The sequence below is a fragment of the Catharus ustulatus genome, chromosome 9, assembly GCF_009819885.2.
Source record: "Catharus ustulatus isolate bCatUst1 chromosome 9, bCatUst1.pri.v2, whole genome shotgun sequence".
Lineage (NCBI taxonomy): Eukaryota > Metazoa > Chordata > Aves > Passeriformes > Turdidae > Catharus > Catharus ustulatus.
Genome location: NC_046229.1, coordinates 6,391,611 through 6,410,442, shown reverse-complemented (window position 1 = coordinate 6,410,442; position 18,832 = coordinate 6,391,611). Strand labels below are relative to the sequence as shown.

The window sequence follows — 18,832 nt, the reverse complement described above, 5'->3', positions numbered from 1 at the left end:
AACCCTGTAATAGGATATATCAATTTACAAAAGTACTGCTGAATAAATGAAGTTACAATAAAGGTTTCGACTGATACAAAACTTAGTAACTCATGTAGGTGCAAACATCTTACAATTAAATTACGAAGTGAGCAAAATCTGCTGGATGGGAGATCCATAAGGGATATGCCTGTTACAGATTACTCTGCATTGACTCACTGTTTTTTCTACAGCACTGTATGACTCACTGAGAAGGTGAGAGAATCTAACGTCACCCAACACCAAGAACTACCTCTTTCTGACCCTACTACTGCTGCTGCCTCCCGTGCCAAGCTCGGGAAATCGTCCTCTCTGTCACACCAGCTGTGTTACAACACTCTCCCCTACCTCTCTATTTCATAAAGGCTCCTCATCTTTTGTACATTTTGGTTCTGACCCTGGGTTTTACTGCAATAGTCCTTTACACCTCAGACCAAACTGCAGCAAACCCTGAAGCTGGAAAAGGGGTAGCACCTGCCCCAAATCTCCATGCTGCACCATTCATGCTGAGAGTAGAGCAGGAACTGACACAAGGGAGCTCTAACTTCAGAAACAAACACACACAACATCAGTCCAAGCACCCACGAGGAGGCTGGGAAAGCACAATACAGCACTGCACTGGTTCAGAGCCTTTCACAGGCTTCCAGAGCCCTCAAAAAACTAATTTAAATGGCAGCCACAACTGAAACCAACTTTTCCACCTTGATCTTAACTCCACTTATGCTCAGTGCTGTGCTAAATGACAACACAGCAGTATGTATTGTGGCACAGAAGCTTATCTGGATCTTGTATTGAAGCAACACTGAGCCCTTCACCCAAACTGGAATCCTTGAGGAAGGGATGGTCTCTGAACTGCTTCATACCAGCTGCAAACCAGTTCACAGACCACAGCAAAAGCAAACAGATCTTCTACCAGTATCCTTATGCCTGTTCACCAGCATCCAGCACTTTCCCTACTGAAAGAAACATGCTGAAAATCACGACTTCAGGAAAGCTGTCAAGAACACAGCCACACTCAGTGGACTGAGTCACAATTGTTTGTAACACAAAACTGACTCCAGACTCCCGTGTCAAGCTTTGCTGACACTAAAATCTGAAAGTTACTTCTTGCTGGCAGTAGTACTTCATGCATCAACAGAAATGAAAATAAAATCTAAGAACATCTGATAAATTGGGTTTTTTCCAAAGACTTGCTGAAACCTTATAACCAAAATTACAAACCAAGGATACAGTATGAGTACACATGCATTTCGGTGAAAATAAAAGAGTAAAAACTAAATTCATGTGCATTGTTACAAAATTCAGGCCTTTTGCACTTGTAAGTTAAACAATTTATCAAGCAATATACAAAACAGTCTTAATGTGCCAAAAGCACCAGAAATGTTGACTTCCACTGGATTGCTTCCATTGTGCAAATTAACCCACTAAGCAAATTGCAGGACCCTTCTATCTCTCAGTTCTCAGTAAAAGTCAATACCAGCATTGCATTATTTCACTAAGATAGTGACAAAAATAAACTTGATTTAGCAGAAGTGCTTTGTAAAGTTTAAAAAGCCAGGACTGTAACTCAAACACAGGATGTACTCTCAGTCAAGCTGCCTTATGGTATCAACATGAATACAATAATCCTGAACCATGACTGACAAGCAGATTCACAAGACAGTTAAGAGGAGCTTCTCAGGAATACCTTGCTTTCAAGCACGACAGAGGGAAACCCTGCCCCCCTTTCTTTCTGCCCATTGCAGCAATTCCCTTCAGAGAAAGAACCGGATAAATGCCCTGCACAGTGCAGGTGTCCCATGGCATCCAGCAGTTTCTTTACCACTGCAAGCTGAGGTGTGGGAAGAAAGTCCCAGCTGTCCTCTGTGCAAGAACAGAACACAAGAGGAACTTTCTGATCCCTCTGTGTCTATCTCCTGGGAACATATCCCAATATATGTTCTGGAAAAAGGTAATTTTATCACAAAATTAATTTTGTGAAGGTTTCCACTAAAGTTAAGTAGAAAAATGATTAAAAAAAGCTCATTGCAAAATTGGTATTTGTAAAAGAGACCTCTTACTCCTAATATAGCATCTTCTGCCAGGTACTGTAATTAAGTCATAGTTCCATGGTTGGCTTACTTTTCTTGTCACGGAAATAATTATGTCATAACTATCTGGGGTCAGACTATCCAAAAATCAACCACTGAAACCGGGAGCAAAGTCAAAACCATAAACAACATGCATCCTCTATTTTCAAGCAAATGCAACGACCCCTGAATCCAGGGCACGATGCTCAGGAAGCCAAGTGACGTGAAGGTGGCAGGGATATTAAAAAAAAATAAATTAGATCCATACTTAGATACAACTATCTTTTTAATGTACTAATCTCTACCTTAGCTTAAATCCGATTATATTGTTCTCGGTGTGTTACAAGCTCATCCTGCTTTGATATACCCAGAAACAACCTTAAAAGCCAGGAGGCCTCAGGTAATATGACACATTCAGCCAACTGGCAAATTACAACATACTGCAAAAAGCACCAAAGTCGTTCAGCTGTATTTGTATACAAAATAAGCCAACAAAAGAGCACGACCACGTCGGCGAAGGGATGCCTGGGTGTCACTCCAGGCAGATCGTAACCCACGGAAAGGAGAAGCTCTCACGGCGGAGCGGGCACGGCTCTCGAGGGCAGCCCCGCACACGGGGCATTTCCCCACGGCCTCGCCGACTGCGGTGGGCTCTCCCCCCCGCATCATTTAATTCCACAGGGCGTGCGAACAACAAACCGCACGCGCCAGCTCCGGCCCGGATGAGCCCCCGGGGGCGGCCCCGGCCCCCCGCTGACCTTGGGGCGGCCCCCGCGCCGCGGACCCCGGCGCTTCCCCCGCCCGGGCGCGGGGCCGAGGCCGCGGCGGGCCGTCGAGGCGGGGCAGGGCTGGGGCGGGGGGCGCCGGCGCGGACAGGACCCCTCGAGCCCGCCTCCCCCCGGGCCGCCGCCCCCGGGCGCGGGGAGCCCCCGGGCCCCGGTACCTGTGTGCGGCGCTAGCGGAGCCGGCGCGGCGCCCCCGCCATGCCCGGCTGCGGCTGCTGCAGGCCCCGACGGCAGCGGCTCAGTCCGGCCCGGCCGCCATGTCAGCGGCGCGGTGCATTGTGGGGCGAAGGCGGGCGGGAGCGCCCCGAGGGCGGCGGCGCTGCGGGGCGGCGGCGGCGGCGGGGACCGAGCCGGGCACGGTGCCCACACCGCCCCGGCCCTGCCGGGGAGCCCTTCGTGCCTCGGAACCCCCTCCCTGTGCCCCGGGGCCGACGCGCCCCCTCCCCCGTCTCTCCCGGCGTTCAGGGCCTCCCTCCCCCAGTGCCACAGCGGCAGGCGGGGATGAGGAAATTATCAGCATTTTTTTTCTTAATTACCCCCTAACAGCCATCCTAGTTTTCCCCCTTGTTTCTCTTCCCAGGCCGCTTCTTACGCATAGAATCAGCCAGGTTGGAAGAGACCTTTAAGATCAGCCAGTCCAACCGCGCACCCGGCGCTGCCGCTGTGTCCCCACAGCCACCAAAGCCACAGACCCGGCGCCGGGTCCGGGCGCTCCCAAACACCTCCAGGGACGGTGACTGCGAAGGGCAGCCTGACCACCCTAACGGGGAGCATTTTGCTTATTATCTAATCTGAATCTCCTCTGCCTCAGCATAAAACCATTTGCTGTGGTCCTCTCCCTGCCGGCACAGCAGAAGGGGCCGGCCCCTCCTCACTGCACCCTCCTGTCAGCAGGGTTAGGAGGAATCTGCTCCCCGGGCCCTGTGGAGCAGGTTAGGGCTCGCTGGAGCCCCAGCCCTGATCCCGCTTCCCCAGGGCTTCTCCCTCTCCTCCTGTGCTCGGTGAGAAGGGTGAGTGTGCTCCGGGGAAATGACTCCGGGCTCCCTGACCTTGGCTATGAAGCTGGCCCCGGCAGCAGCCAGGGACAGTGGCTTGGCCCACGCGTCTGCTGGCAGATGCGCAGCTCTCCGGGGAGAAGAGCCAGCCTGCCGGCTCTTGGCAGTGCTGGACGGTGACCTAAAGGCACTGGCAACTTCTTGTCTGAGGCAAATCCCTCTGTGATCCAGTACTACCCCTTTTTGGCAGTGAAATATCATGTTGTTGGCACTTCTTAGCCCAGGCTAAGGAGGCCTTTCCAGGAAAACAAGGCACGTAAAAGATCAGTGTTGAATTACTAAAGGGGTTCAGAGGAAATGATTAAAGGTAATATGAAGAATAGTGCTGGAAACATCACCTCAGGGAGTCTGTGTAGGCAAATAAAAGTTGCAAAATCTGTAATACAGGATTCTATAAATACTGACAAGACATACTTCTGAATATATTGTCAGGTCAGCATAAACCTTAGAGGCAACCTGTTTGGTTTTTGGTGGGGTTTTTTTGGGTTGTTTTTTTCTTTTCGGTTCACTTGAAGTTCATGCTTTACAAAATTAGGACTGGTTAGCTCAGGGTATTACTCATGGGATTCACCTTTAGGGACATGGGCCACTCCAGGGCAGCAGCAACAGAAACAACAGTGCTGTCATGAGGACAGCTGAGGTTAATTGAGTGGTGGTTCCAGCCTATTCCAATCTATTTGACAAAGATTTTTTTTAGCTTTAGTAGGCCAAAGAGTAAATTGCAGAAGTAACTAGATTATAGTGCTGGATACAGTCCTCCTAGATCAACATTGAGACATGCTAGTGAGCAAACACACGCCAGTTTGCAAACCTGACTGGCATATTTCCTTCAAACAGTTGCATAGACTTTAATATGAACTGGTAATGCAGTTTGGCTCTAAAAACTTGCACCAATATAAAGCCAACATTCTTTGATATAATCTTTTTCTCTGTGTTCAGGAACAATGCCTTCTTCTTTGCTCATGTTAAAGAATGTTTATTGCAAGGAGCAATATAGAAATATGGCACTGAAAGAGGAAGCAGAGTTCTACTGCCAGCGGGCCATTATTTAAAGAATTGCCAATTCAATGCCAGAGATCAAAAACTTTCAGATTCAGGGCTCAATTTGTGGAGAAAACATGACTCTGAAAGCCACTAAATTTTATCTAGAAATCAGAGATGATAATCATAAAGCTGTAGGAAGTAGATTTTATGAAGTCCCTTTCTAGAGTAAAACTTGCTTCTTACATTGCAGTATGCCTCATTTTTAGTCCTATACCCAAGCAACTAAAATATTATTCCTCAAAAATGTAAATGTGTATTGTAGATGTATTTTTAGTTTTCTGACCAAAAGAAAACCCAAAACCTATGCTGATCATCAATTGAATGATTTTTCAAGATTTTTTTTTTTTAAGTATTTACTAGGTTTTAAAAATCTTTTAAAATGGATATATCATAATAAAGCCCTGTTCTCTTTCTCCAGACGTGTCTGAAGAAACTCTAAAGCTTCTCAGATAATTTACTTATAAAATGAGGAAATCATACTTGACTGTCATCTTGGTCAATACTACAGCCAGGAAAATATCACTTATCTGCAAAAAACTTCACATTCTCATGACAGTGTATCTTCTCTGTAGAAAGCATGGTAGAAAATTTTCCACCTATCTATCCATATATTTTTGAAGCATATTACATTGTTTCTTGATGACTACTGAAACTGAAATACATAAAAAATGTGAAAAATCTGAAATGCTTAAAAACTGTAAATAAGTTTTTCAACTAGCTATATATGGCTTCTTCCCTTACAGTAATGCCGGTCATGCTTGAATTACCTAAGCAAATTTAATCAAAATGTCAAAGATCTACCAAAATTTAGTTTTTTAAAAAGCCAAACAGAAAGTGAGATTACAAAATGTAATTTGCTCTTCAAAAGATAAATTTCCAATATGCCTTGGAGCCACTCTTAATTGTTTTCTGTAAATCACTGCATTTTCCTTTTCTTTGCCAAGAACTATCAGAATCATAGCTGTCCATGGCTGACCGGTTTCTCGGTCCAAGAAGAAATCAATGACCATCAAAAGCTTTCTATTGTTGTTACTTTGTAAGTACAAATCCTTTTCTTCCAGCAGGCGTAGTAACAAACTGTACAAATGGCATTTTTTGCAGACAACCCAAGAATGACATCAGCGCACTGAGGCAGTGTTTTGGCTCTGAACGTCTGAATGCTTTGATACCAAACTCAGTTCCCGATGCTTTATGGCTCTTTCTTGCTTGAAAATCCTCCGGCAGTGTGGTTTCTCCCACTGAGACCAATGGTCTGGCCATTCACTCCTCACCAGCCAGGTGCATGCAGAGCTGAATTTCCTGCAGGCCTGGCTGATGTGGCTGCTTTATGTGGTGTGTTGGTGATTCTGGTTTTGCTGACTGTGTGCTGTGTCTCTTGTTCAGAGCACTCGCCTCAGTAACCAGTAGCAACCAAGCCACTGCTGTCCTTTGACATTACACCGTAGTCACTACATGCTATAGTTAGAACACAAAAAAGGGCCTTAGTAAATCCATCAAAAATCACAACGACACAGTTAAAGCAGGATCTTTAACAACACCAAGGTCATCGCTTTGATCCTTGTATGGGAGAGTTGGACTCAGTGATCCTGGTGGGTGCCTTCCAACCCAGAATATTCCGCGGTTCTGCGAATGGCACCGCACAGACTGAGCCCACAACGATTCAGCGCACCCCTTCCACCAGCACAGTCCCGGTTTGGGAGCGAGTGCATCCTGCAGGAGCCGTCCCGGGTGCCGCAAAAGGCCCGTTTGCAGCAGCGAGGCGTTTGCGGCAGCGCGGCCGGGCCGGGCCGGCCAGAGCGCGGCGGCCGTGCAGCATGCTGGACCCGGAGGGCAGTGTGGAGCACCAGCCTGCCTCCTCCTTCCCCAAAGTCCTCCTCATCCCTCTAGCCATGCTCCTCGCAATTGCAGCGCTCCTGCTCTTAGCCTTTTCCGCTACGCGGCAGAAGGAGCCTGATTTTTACACTTTCAAAGTTGTAAATATCAGGGGCAAGCTTGTGTCTCTGGAGAAGTACAGGGGCTCGGTAAGTGCGGCGGGGAGGGGCGGCTCCCGCCCGGGCTCACTAACGCGCAGCCCTTGCATGTCCGCGGAGCGAGCGCGGGGGAGAGGGCTCGGAGCCTCGGTGCACACCCGTGTGCGTCTGGGCTGCTCGCTCTGTGCCTCTGCCCTTTGGCGGACACGTCTGGCTAACACAGGCTCCTCTTCAATAAAGCGTTTGCAGTCTAACCCCCGTGTGTGTCCGCGTCTTCTCCGGCTGCAGGCGCCTGTAGACGTGGCAGGCAGGGAATGCTGCCCTCCTGCCGTTCGTGCAGCGGGATGGATTGCTCTGGATTCTGCCTGCTCCATTGGAAGCTCAGGAAGTTTGTGTCTTTGTGTGACTTACTTTTGGAGTTTATTTCTGCCTTTTAACTGCATGACTTCTTGTGTGTTATTCTTACCTAAATCCCATTCCTTTTTAATGACCTACATTAAACAAAAAAAAAAAAAAAAGGGGACGTGATACGTGGCTGATCGAGTTAACAGATATCACCGTAGTTAGTAAAAACATTAGACATTACAAAGTATCAGAGCATAGTGACATTGTAACACCATGCAAATTCCTCTCTGGCTGTTTAGTGTGACTGCAATGTGAAGAAGGGGACGTAGATAAAAGCACATATGCTTTTATGATGTCTTCTAAATCGTATTTACATATTATGTTAAGTATTTATAGGCAGAGTTTTCCATACATTTTTATAACAATGTCCCTGGCTATAATATGATTTTATTTCATTTTATTTTATTACTGGTTTGATCATCTAGAAAAGATGGTCAGTACCTATGGAAGAGTGAAAAGAGAACTTGGCACACTCATTATACTTAATACTATAGCTTCTTATAGGCCTTTTCACAAGTTATAGAAGCTAAAATCAATATAAATCCCACAAGTGCCACTCTTAGCACTCAAGTGACGCATCTGAGATACAGCCAGGCAGTCCAATAGTTTTGCTGCTGCCCAAAAAGGCAGTGACACTTCTCATTTTCACTCTTTTTCTCCAGTTTTGCATTTACACCTTCCTTTTTCCCCTCCTCAGATGTCTGAGCTCACTGATCCACAGCAGCAGGTCACTAAAACATTGGCAGGAAGACAGAGAAGCTATACAGGGAGATGCATATTTTATCAGCAGAAAGGGATACTGGTGGATTTGGACCAAATGAGAAGTCTAAATCCTCTCTGGCCAAAGTCCTCAACCCCTTCCATTCACAGCTGAGGTACAGCAGAACTGGTCCCATACCCACTCAAATAACTATGTTGGAGAAAAACATGGAAGCTATTTAATATTGAGCAATATTTGTACTTTTTAAAGAGCTTCTTCCAAAGGCTCTGTCAATAAATGCTATTGCTGGGGCATGTTTTGTCTGCACATCATCAGCTAATCTGAATAAGCAAATACCACCTGTAGCTTCTCAATCTCAGGGCCAGAATCTACATGGAAAGGAGTTAAGGAGGAACTTGGAAGAATTCCTTACACCACTCTGCACAGAGCTGGGGGTGTTCATCCACTCTGGAGCAAGCTGCAGAGCCTGGACTGGGATCTCATGAAGAGGCAGGTTCAGGGTGTGTGCTGTGTCCCAGTGCTGTGGTTCCAGGCCACCCTTGAGGCATGGCTGATTTTATAAAGGGGAGCTCTAGAGATGTGTCTGGGAAAGACAATACCATTGATGAATGATCTTTGATCTTTGCTAGGCCACATGCAATAGTTTATTCCAAAAAAGTGACATTGACCTTCTGTGTCGAATAAAAGATGGATTTGCATTCAGAGATCCTATTAATGTTCAAGCTACCTGCTCTTTGATAATGTATGTGCAAAATTTTAAAGAAAATTACAGCAATAAAACACTTCCCTTTCTGTCTTTATGTTGTCAGAACTCAGTATCAAGATAGAAAAAGGTTAATTAAAACTCCCATGTATTTCTTAAAATAAACTTGCTTAAATCTGCAGTTAGATAAGTAATGTTAAGGCATAGATTTATGATAATATTTTAAAGCTATTAAAAGAAAGCAAATATTATTAAGGTACTACGTGTGTGTTGAGGGTGTTTTAAGGAAAGTGAGTCACTAGTTAGCTCCTGGAACAATGGTCTGTTAATTGCTAAACCAGCTTTTACCAGCCTTAAGCTTTCTGGCAGATGTACAGAAGATGTTTTCTTCAATTCAGTCACTCAGCTAATTTATTTAAATAACTACTTAATTGGTAGTCAAGAAACTTACTAGGAATTGAAAAAATTCAAAGGCTTCCAGACTCTAAAAAAATTAATAAAGTGTGCTAATTTTAAAACCACAAGAGCTGTGCTATGTATAAACAATCAGTGCAATTCATGACTGACAGGACCATTTTCAAAAAACCATTATTAATATAAACTTGTTTCTATTCAGATAGTTGAAACAATTTTTTATAGTAAGAAAGAAAAGACTGATTGATATTAATTCACTTTCTATTTGAGTGTAGTTGATATGAACCACAACTCCACTCTGTTAAATAGTAAAGAAAAGGAGGACAATTACCACTGAGCAAAGAGTTCCACAACTGACATAGACAGAAAAACTGTCTGGCTCACTGTGTTGTGGAGGCCATGCTTCTGTGGTTTTTCCACACTACCATAAAATGTTTACCCATTACTCATCTACAGCAAAAATAAAGGACAGTGATTATGGTTGGACAAGAATCAAAATGATCCAAACAAGATTAGTTTTCTAATCTAATTTAATAATCTTATCTTTTATTATATGATCTGTATCTGATATGCTGTAAGAGGCAGTATTCTTACCAAAAATAGTACCTATTGGGGAGTCAGAACCCCCAAACATCAACTGTTCCTGCTGTGTTTGTGCCTATCTTGATGTAATGGTACCAATCCACCACCCAGCTGAGTACAGTGTGCTGGAGTGGAATTAAGCAGAGTCAGTGCAGTGCCTTTGGAAATCTTGAACCATGGGTACTATAATCATGGCAAAGCATTAGGCAACAATTGAAGTATTATTTTTAATTAATATTATTATTGAAATTACTTCCAGGCACTTTGGACCCAGGCTTGCTGCAGTCTGAGAATGTGGTGTTATTGAGTGTGGATAAATGCACAGCTACCAAATTACTGCACAAATTTGCTGTTTGTTCCATGAAGGTGACAGCTCAGTGAGTTGGTGCCATCTGACACTTGTGACTGGTTCTTTCATCAGTCACACGGAGCCAGTTAAGAATTTCTGGCTCTAAAAACCAAAGTACCTGCTGTCTCTGCTGACAGATCCACAAAGGGTTACTTGAAGCTGAGATTCCTAAATCTGTCCCAGAATTTTTCCCTAAAGGAGGCACCCTGGTGTGAACATTAAGTAAAGCAAGAAGAGTTTCTGCAGTGTTAAATGAATGAGTTCACTACTAGAATGCATCGATTTTCTAAGCAAAGGGAATGGTAGTTTTAAGTCAGACGACAGCTGATAAAGAATTCAGATGAAATGAAATCGTTTTTGTGAGGTCCATTGAACTGTTTGCACTGCACACTAGGTGGTGTGCTTGACTTGCACTCTCAGAGCCTAAAGTCAGGCATATAGAACTTAATTTAAATCATTAATAGTTGTAAGAAGTCAAAGTACAGCCTCTACATGACAGCAAGAAGAGTGACTCTTATTTATTAAAAATAAAATACAGACCAGAAAAAATCAACACATGAAATCACTTCTAATACCAGACATCTGAAAGATAACTCAGGAAAGATTTTCAAAGAATCACTTTAATATTCATTGAGAAATACTAATAGATCACAAAAGTTTTTATTGTTTTTGTTAGTTGTACTTTTAAGAGGTTTGCACTATTAAATTGTGGAGTTCAGTAATGGAGTATTCAGTTACAGAGAGTGCATTTTTCACAGGAAAAAAGAGAAGCATAATGTGTCTGCCATCCCAAGAAATGCTGAGTGTAGTTTCTATTTGTTCTGGGGGAATATGTTTGGAAGTTTGCATTGTTGTGACTGTGAGCTCTCAAGTCTTTCACCACCATGCCAAGTAACCACTGGTTTTAAACAGATATAAATTAAAACAGTTGTTTCTTTTTGAGTGAATTCTTTCAAGCCCTCTTTTTACTTAAAATCAAGTAAAAGTTATAAAAGCTTAATTGTTTTCACTGGCAATTCATCCTTCACATCTATTTTAATATGAACATCATGCCTACACAACCTTATTTCCCCCAAACCTCCAATGACAAATTCTTACCTTACCCTTCTATTTGAGAGGAGGTACCAATAGTAAGGTGTATGAACACTTCAGCATCATGAAAATTCCAAGGCTTAAACTATATTTTAAAAAGCTTCTAAAATTTTATATGGAGGAACTACATGTGACTTCAGCTCTTAGTGATACAATACTAAACTATCGCTGCTTGATAAATCAGGTTATTTGAAAACAACAGAACTGCCAATAATTTTGTAATTTTTTATGTCCAACATACAAATTCTGTTTCAAATGCTGACAGTCTGCTACAGGAATGCATCATAAAATTACTACTTCTCTGAAAAAAAATCCAATTATATGCCATAACTTTGGATGTTTTAGGAGACTGAATTTAAAATGTCAGACAGAGCTTGTAAGTGTTGTCTGAATGAAAGTGATGATTTGGAGGTGAGATAGCTGCAGGTCATAGTTCATAAGTGTACAAGGGTTCTTTAGGTTGTGTGCTGTTGACACACTGCACATTGCACCACAAAGAAGATTTGTGCAAAGCAGCAACTTGTGCTTTGAGAGATTACCTGTCTTCCAGGGAAAACAGTGCCACTCCAAATCCACTTTAAATTCAGCAGCTGGACTTTGATGATCCTCATGAGTCCTTCCAACTCAGGATACTCCATGATTCTATGATAGCCATACAGTTATACAAAGTAGAAAATACACAAAGTAAGTGTAATGTTTAATGTAAGAAATTACAAATACCAACATCCCCTTAACAACTTCTTTACTCATTCCTACCCCTTCTAAAAATTTCATCTCATGATTCCATGTATTACCCAGATATGTACCTGTATATGCCAGTTTGTTTTCTGGCTTTAAAACCACTATGCACATGTAGCCATTTATTTTTCACTAAATATAATTTCTTTCACACATCCTATTTCCTTAAATACTTTTGTATGGAAATATTATAATGGACTCAATTTATGTAGAATGAGTGACAACTCACACAAAATTCGTAAGTATAACAAAACTATAAGTCTAAAATTCTAAAAGTTATTAAAGGCTAAAATTATCTCAAAAACCATTGAAAAATTCTTCACGGTTTCCAGAAACTATAATATGTGTTAGTTCAGGGTTTGGTCACTTAATATCCCAAACAAATTCTGTTGTTCCAGTAGTGCTCACCTCCCCTTGACAGCTTCCTCTCAACTGGATCTGTGCTGGGAGACGCATGCCTGGTGCTCATATCTGCCTGACAAATGCACACAGCACTGAACATGAACCACTGCAGAACCCAGGAGAGTGGGCAGCCTTCACTCTTCACTTCTGGGAATCTCTAATTGAGGCAGCAAACCTTTAAGCAAAAACTATTATAATTTTGTCACAGCTGATTAGATTTACTCTAGAAGTGATAGGAAATTTTGCAGCCCACACTGCACAGACAAAGCCCAAATCCTGTAATTGCTTCTATTAACTTCCAGGTCAAGACATCTACACTAGCAATGATAAATGGATCAGCCACTTCTGTAGGGCCATTGCATTTTGAGCAAGGAAACATGCTGCAGAGCAGATGCTTCACAAAGACAAATAAACAACAAAAAATACATTGATTTGCAAGTTGCTTTCATGTAACTTGGTATACCTTAGCTGGAAGGTCGCTTCTCAATTATGCTTATAAACTCCTCAAAAGGCAGAATGGACAAGCATGAATTCTCATTAGATTGAAGATTAAGATTGCTTACCAGTTGGTTGATTAGCTTAGTGCTTGCGAAGAGGAATACATAAAATAAATATTAAATTCCTTTTGTGAACAGAGCTCAGTGTAGTTTCAAGTATGTGTTCAGTCACAGTTCCCTAGACACACTTTTTTTTTTAATCTACATTCCAGCCTATCTGTTGGAAAACTGACATGTGCAACGCATTTTTAAATGTGCTCTCTTGTCCTTCAGGTGTCTCTAGTTGTCAACGTTGCAAGTGAGTGTGGGTACACAGACAGCCACTACAAGGCCTTACAGCAGCTGCAGAGAGACCTGGGCCCGTACCACTTCAATGTGCTGGCATTCCCCTGCAATCAGTTTGGGCAGCAAGAACCAGACACCAATAAAGAAATTGAGAGCTTTGCACGAAAGACTTATGGTGCCTCCTTCCCCATGTTCAGCAAAATCACAGTCAGTGGAGCTGGTGCAATTCCTGCCTTCAAGTACTTAATTGGTGAGTAACCTGGAATGCTGGAGGGCTGTTTCTTCTGCATAGAAGTCCTCTGACACAAAACACCATCCAAAGAAAAAAGAGATTCTTGATTGTGCTCACCGAGTTGTCAGGCTCAAAGAGGTCAGAGGTCATGTAGTCCATCCTCCTGCACTAGGCAGGATTTCTCTCTGTCACCTCTGTCTTACCTTCCAGAAAGGTGTCCAGAGATGAAGATGCATCAGTAGCAGATATCCTGTCAAAGCTGATCCAATAAACCTCTGCAAGGAATACAAGCCTTGAAATTCTCTCCTCTAGGCATACTACACCCTGACCTCCCTTTTCCCACTTTGCAGCCTCCTAAGTGCTCCTCCTGTGACATGAGTGCTGCAGGTTGGATTTATAAGATTAGTCTCTAGAGCTGTAGGATAAGTGGAAGCAAAGCACCTTATAATTCAACAAACAAAAAGTGAAACCAGGCACTAAACAATGTCCTTGAATACTCACTCCCTTCCTCATTGCTCCCCTAGCACTGGAACAGCCATACTGCAGAGTTCTCCAGTTCCAATCTGCTTAACAGCCAGCACTGACACCTGAAGAGGTTTTACTGGTTCTTACCAGCCAGCAAGGCAGGATATTCCCTATCCAGGCACTACTCTTCTTGCACTGAACAAATGCTCTAAATACCATTTAAATGCTATATTAAAATGTCAGCCTTAACCCAATGTGAAGGAAATGTCTTTCAGCAATGAAATACAGTAAAGCCCAGTGTGACACAGTATAACCTGAGCTGCATTCTGCAAGGACCATACCCCTGCTGCTTCTCTCCAGCACCAGTATTCTCCCAAACCCCACTGAATTTAAGGGACTGTGGGTATTATTTTTGATTATCCCAAGCTCACCCCCTCCAGGTGTCTGTAATGGATCACTCTGCTAGCCAAACTTGCCTGTAATCCTCTTCACATCCTTCCATCTCTGTTTTGCCCAGGAAAGTTGTTCCTGCAGACATGGCCCAGAAAACTTGCAGAACTTGTATTTCCCTGTTCCCCTGCCTGCAGGGGGAAGCTGCTGGAGGCTGTCTTTATTCAGCACAATGACAACATAGTTACAAGTGTAGGTCTGGCTGTGTCTTGATGATACATTGAAATAACTACTGATTCCTTTTGAGGTCCTCCCAATGTATAATCAGTGGAAAAAAGGATGCAATTTGTCTGTAGCGTCAGTTCTTGTGCTTTTAGGGGGATGAGGTTCCTGATCTATTTGAAAGACCTGGAAATTTTGTTAGTCACATAGAAGAAGAGTAAAGGGTAAGAGTGTGATTCATGTAAAAGGTATGTTATCAGGAAGGGGAAAACCGTGGAAAATGAGAAATAGGTGGAAACCTGGAACAAAGACTTTGTTATTTCTTCATGTAGCATTTTTTGAAACAATCTTCTGAAGCACATTGTGGTTTTGGAGGGAAATTCTGTAATCAGTCCTGGCACAGCTATATTGTCATGCCAAATGCCTTTTTCTATCAGTATTCAACTGTATCAGGTATCTCTACAGCACAGCCCCACACAGACAAGCCCTCACACACTTCAACTCTGGTTATTGTGCTTTCTCTGGGCTCAGGCTTCCCTGTTTCCATTAGTGTCCAAGGGACCACTGTCCAGTTAAAGCTGTCTGTCAGAAAGTCAGTCTGATTCAGTCTCAACTTCCTCTTAATTTTACATTGTTTCTTCCTCTTCAAGGTAAATCATCAAACTGACATGGAGAAATGTCAGGAATTGGCTAATGTGGTTTCCTAATATTTAATTTTTTTTCCCCCTGTAGAGTCTACAGGAGAAGAACCAACCTGGAACTTCTGGAAATACCTGGTGGACCCCAATGGCAAAGTAGTAAAGGCCTGGGACTCTACTGTCTCTGTTGAAGAAATAAGACCCCATATTACAGAACTTGTAAGGAAAATCATCCTAAAGAAGAAAGATGAATTATGACTTCCAAAAATCCCAGTATGCCAGTTGCATCTTAATTGAGAATTAGGCTTGGACTTTGTCTTTTCACATTCCAAAAGAGAGGATATGGGGAAAGGAAATTGTGACCAGTTGAATCTCAGAATCTCACCATCTCAGAATGTAGAAACCAGCAAGTTAACATGGTCAAAGTAATATAATGTTTTTCTCTGACCAAATTTAGTTTGAGTTTTCTAGGAAAGAAGAAATCTTCAGCAATTGTTTCTTCCCCAATTCAATTGCTAGTTGTTGGTAACACTAAAGGAAGTCAGTTAATATAGAAAGAAAGATCAGAATAGTGAAAATGTCCTAGGTGGGATCTCCCTGATATCTCCAAATCTGTTGTCATATTTTGATTGCAAACTGAATAAAATAAACCACAAAAAGTGCATGATTGACTTCAGGTGTGTGCTAGGAAGAGAGCTGGAGCAGACACCTTCAGACCAGGCAGAATTTGCACGTTCCAGTTCCCACAGCCAAACTTAGCTAATTTCATCTCTCTACAAAGGGCATGGGGAAAACACAGCTGTAAAACCTAAATGAAAGAAATACAAAGACAAAGGCCTGGAAAAATTCTCCAGAAACCAGGAGAAGAATTTCTGCATTTTTTTCACCAAGATGATCAGAGGATATTTAAATAGTCTTTTGAACATCTGTAGGACCAGAGTCCACATGAAATGGCTATTTCTTTCTTCTACTAGCGTTTTGCCTTAGAATTATTCTCCCCTCACAAAACTGATGTTAAAATTATTTTTCAGTTTATAACACTACCCAATTTTTCTACATGTACAGACAAACATCACCCAATCAAAATATTTTTCCATAGATATAGATTTTCAAATATTTAATTCTTGCATAATATATAGTTCAATATCACATGTTACAAATGTGTAATAGAACCTTTTTCAACTGTAGCAGTCAGGCATCTGCTCAGACTTCAGAAGTCCTTAGCTTATGCTAAAATAACACTAACATTTGCAGCCTCATTGTTCCTTGACAAAAACCCTTTGAAAATTTTGTCAGGAAAAACTCTTTTAATCTCAAGAAAAACTCAATGTTCCCATCCTGTTAACCCCAGGATGCCTTAAGAAGAATCTAGCCTTGTCCAGCTGCAGTATTATTGACAAGTAAAAGCCTTTTTTGTGCTTTCTGATGCTTTCAAGTAGCACAAACAATGTTTATCCATATAGTTGTTAGGGCCCATGTGTACAAATAACCTTTATTGACCTGACCATGGTAAAGACTTTTCCCAATTCCTCAATGCCATTAGAGCTCTTCAGCATCCAAACAGGCTCTTGTTGAAATCAAAGGCAAATATTATGGCATGGCCCAGCTCACAGAACAAGAGGAGAAAGAAGAATACTGATTGGACTCATTCTGTGGAATTCTCCACAGAAGTAAGAGCTCCAGGTACTTTAGGATTTGCAGGAAGAACATGAAGGGCAGAGATTATATTGCACAAAACAATTTCAAATTGCCTGAAAGGAGCTGAAAGCAAAGTTTTTTAAAGTTTTAGTGAAAAAAAAATAAAAAGAGGGAGTGGAAGAGAGAAATAAAGGAAGAAGTAATAGAAGAACATAAGTAAAAGGAGAAATCAAGTGAAAAAGAAAGAAATGAGAAAGAAATGGAAAGACAGTTTGCAGCCAAATAATCTTTGGGACAAAAGGGGCACAGAAATGTTCAAGTCTGAACATTGATACTAATGAGTACATTCCAAGTTCTATCAGCTACTTCTCACTTGAACTGTAACCTAAGAGTGCAGGAAATTGGTGCTTGTGGCAGTGAATATCTGTATTTTCCTCCTGAGATGGGGAGAGAAGTGAACTCCATGCCTGATTCAGTGATTTAGTCTATTCTTACATGGATCACTCTAAGACAATGGTTGCTAAGGATATTATAAGGGAAGGAAAATCAGGCCCAGGTGATACTGTGCAGGAACAGAGAATCCAGCTCCTGCAACAGGAGGCCTTTATTACTCCACAGACTGTTCCTCTTTTCTCTGTCCTTTGATGCTAATGCAATGCCACAGCATGCTGTTAGCAAGTTCTGCAGGCTTAAAATCTTCTCCTTGGAAAGTTTGTTTCTATTTTATACCTAAAGCCTGGATAAGACCAAACCAGGCTATGAAAAAATATTTTAAGCCTTTTCTATATCAATTTTGTGGGTTCAACTTCAAACAAAACTCTGCATTTACATTGAAACAATCTTCTATTCTCTATTAGACAAGTTCTACAAGTTTAAAGAGATGTAATGGCAGGGATCATTTGGGAAGGTTTTGTCCCATATGGACAAATATTGTTTGTGGTGCTTTTAACAGCATTACAAGGCACAAAAAAAAGCTTTCACTTGTCAATAATACTGCAATTGGACAAGACTAGAGCCTTCTTAAAGCATCCTGGAGTTAAGAGCAGGAGACCTGAGCATTATGTTTTTGTTGAGATAAAAAGAGTTCTTCCTGACAAGATTTTCTTCTGTCAAGGAACAATGAGGCTGCAATTGCTAGTGCTATTATTTTAGCGTGAGTGAAGTATTTCTACAGTCTGAAGTCTGAGCAAATGCCTGAGTGCTCAGAATAACTCCAGACTGATGCTGTCAGAATTGGTGTTCTTACAAGTTTGGCCATTTAAAGAGAACTAAGGTAAGTATTACAAATGCAAGCCTTGAAAAACTACATATTTGAACAGCTCACATGATTTTCAGCACTTAACTACTTTCTCTGAACTTAACAGATATATTTTCATTATTAAATTAGGCATGGCATAGATTCCATCCTTTGTTGCACTAAATCAGTTTGTGGAACAAGTGCTTTGGCCTTTTAATCAAAGTTCTGGAGTAAAAGTAAATATTCTCAGCTGTAGATAAATACATATCTGTCACACTGTAAGTACTTCATGACTTCCTGCTCAGAAAAACTGCAAATCAAATTGCACTGAGTTGAATTTGACTGTTGAGACCATAGAGAGAGCATGCAGAGATCAGAAATTACATTTTTTGCCTTGTGAATTCCAGCACAGTTTTAATCTGACAGAGATCTTCCCTACAGCAAGTTCTGAAAACTGTAAACCAGCTCTGAATCTATAGCATGAGACTATTTTTCCTTGCCATTTATCTACTTTGCAAAGAAAATTGTGGTGTGTATTAAGAGATGAGTACATTGATGGATAGAGGGCGATTACCTTCATCATCCAAGACTTGATCTCCCACAGTTTGCACAGTTAAAGGTGTGAACTCCTGGCCTGTTGATTTAAACATTAAACTAAGTACCTGGACATGATTGCATGCAGTCACACACCCCCTCTGGCGTGCCACAGGGAAAAGAAATAATTTTAAAACCTAAATATAAGTTTAAAATTAGATAGGGCACTTTTGATCTTTTGAAACTTTGTCTCATAAAGAATGCAATAATCAGACCCACATGAAACCAAAGCTCTGTTTTGAAATGGAATATGCTACATCGAAATAGAGCAATTGAACGAAGCAATA

At 42.0% G+C, this 18,832-nt stretch overlaps 2 protein-coding genes across 2 annotated transcripts in view; one reads left to right on the top strand and one right to left on the bottom strand.

The window, feature by feature from the left end:
• Nucleotides 1-3,137, bottom strand: part of TUT4 (terminal uridylyl transferase 4) — a 43,834-nt gene extending 40,697 nt beyond the window's left edge. The window contains exon 1 of the mRNA XM_033067134.1: nucleotides 3,031-3,137. The gene's annotated coding sequence lies outside the window, so the exon portion shown is untranslated. The remainder of the gene's footprint in view (nucleotides 1-3,030) is intronic.
• A 3,589-nt stretch (nucleotides 3,138-6,726) lies between these two features.
• GPX7 (glutathione peroxidase 7) lies at nucleotides 6,727-15,740 on the top strand. Its single transcript, XM_033068134.2, has 3 exons — nucleotides 6,727-6,992; nucleotides 13,118-13,379; nucleotides 15,171-15,740. Exons 1-3 carry the CDS (start codon nucleotides 6,786-6,788, stop codon nucleotides 15,332-15,334), a joined length of 633 nt encoding a protein of 210 aa, XP_032924025.1. The 5' UTR covers nucleotides 6,727-6,785; the 3' UTR covers nucleotides 15,335-15,740.
• The last annotated feature ends 3,092 nt before the right edge of the window (nucleotides 15,741-18,832 follow it).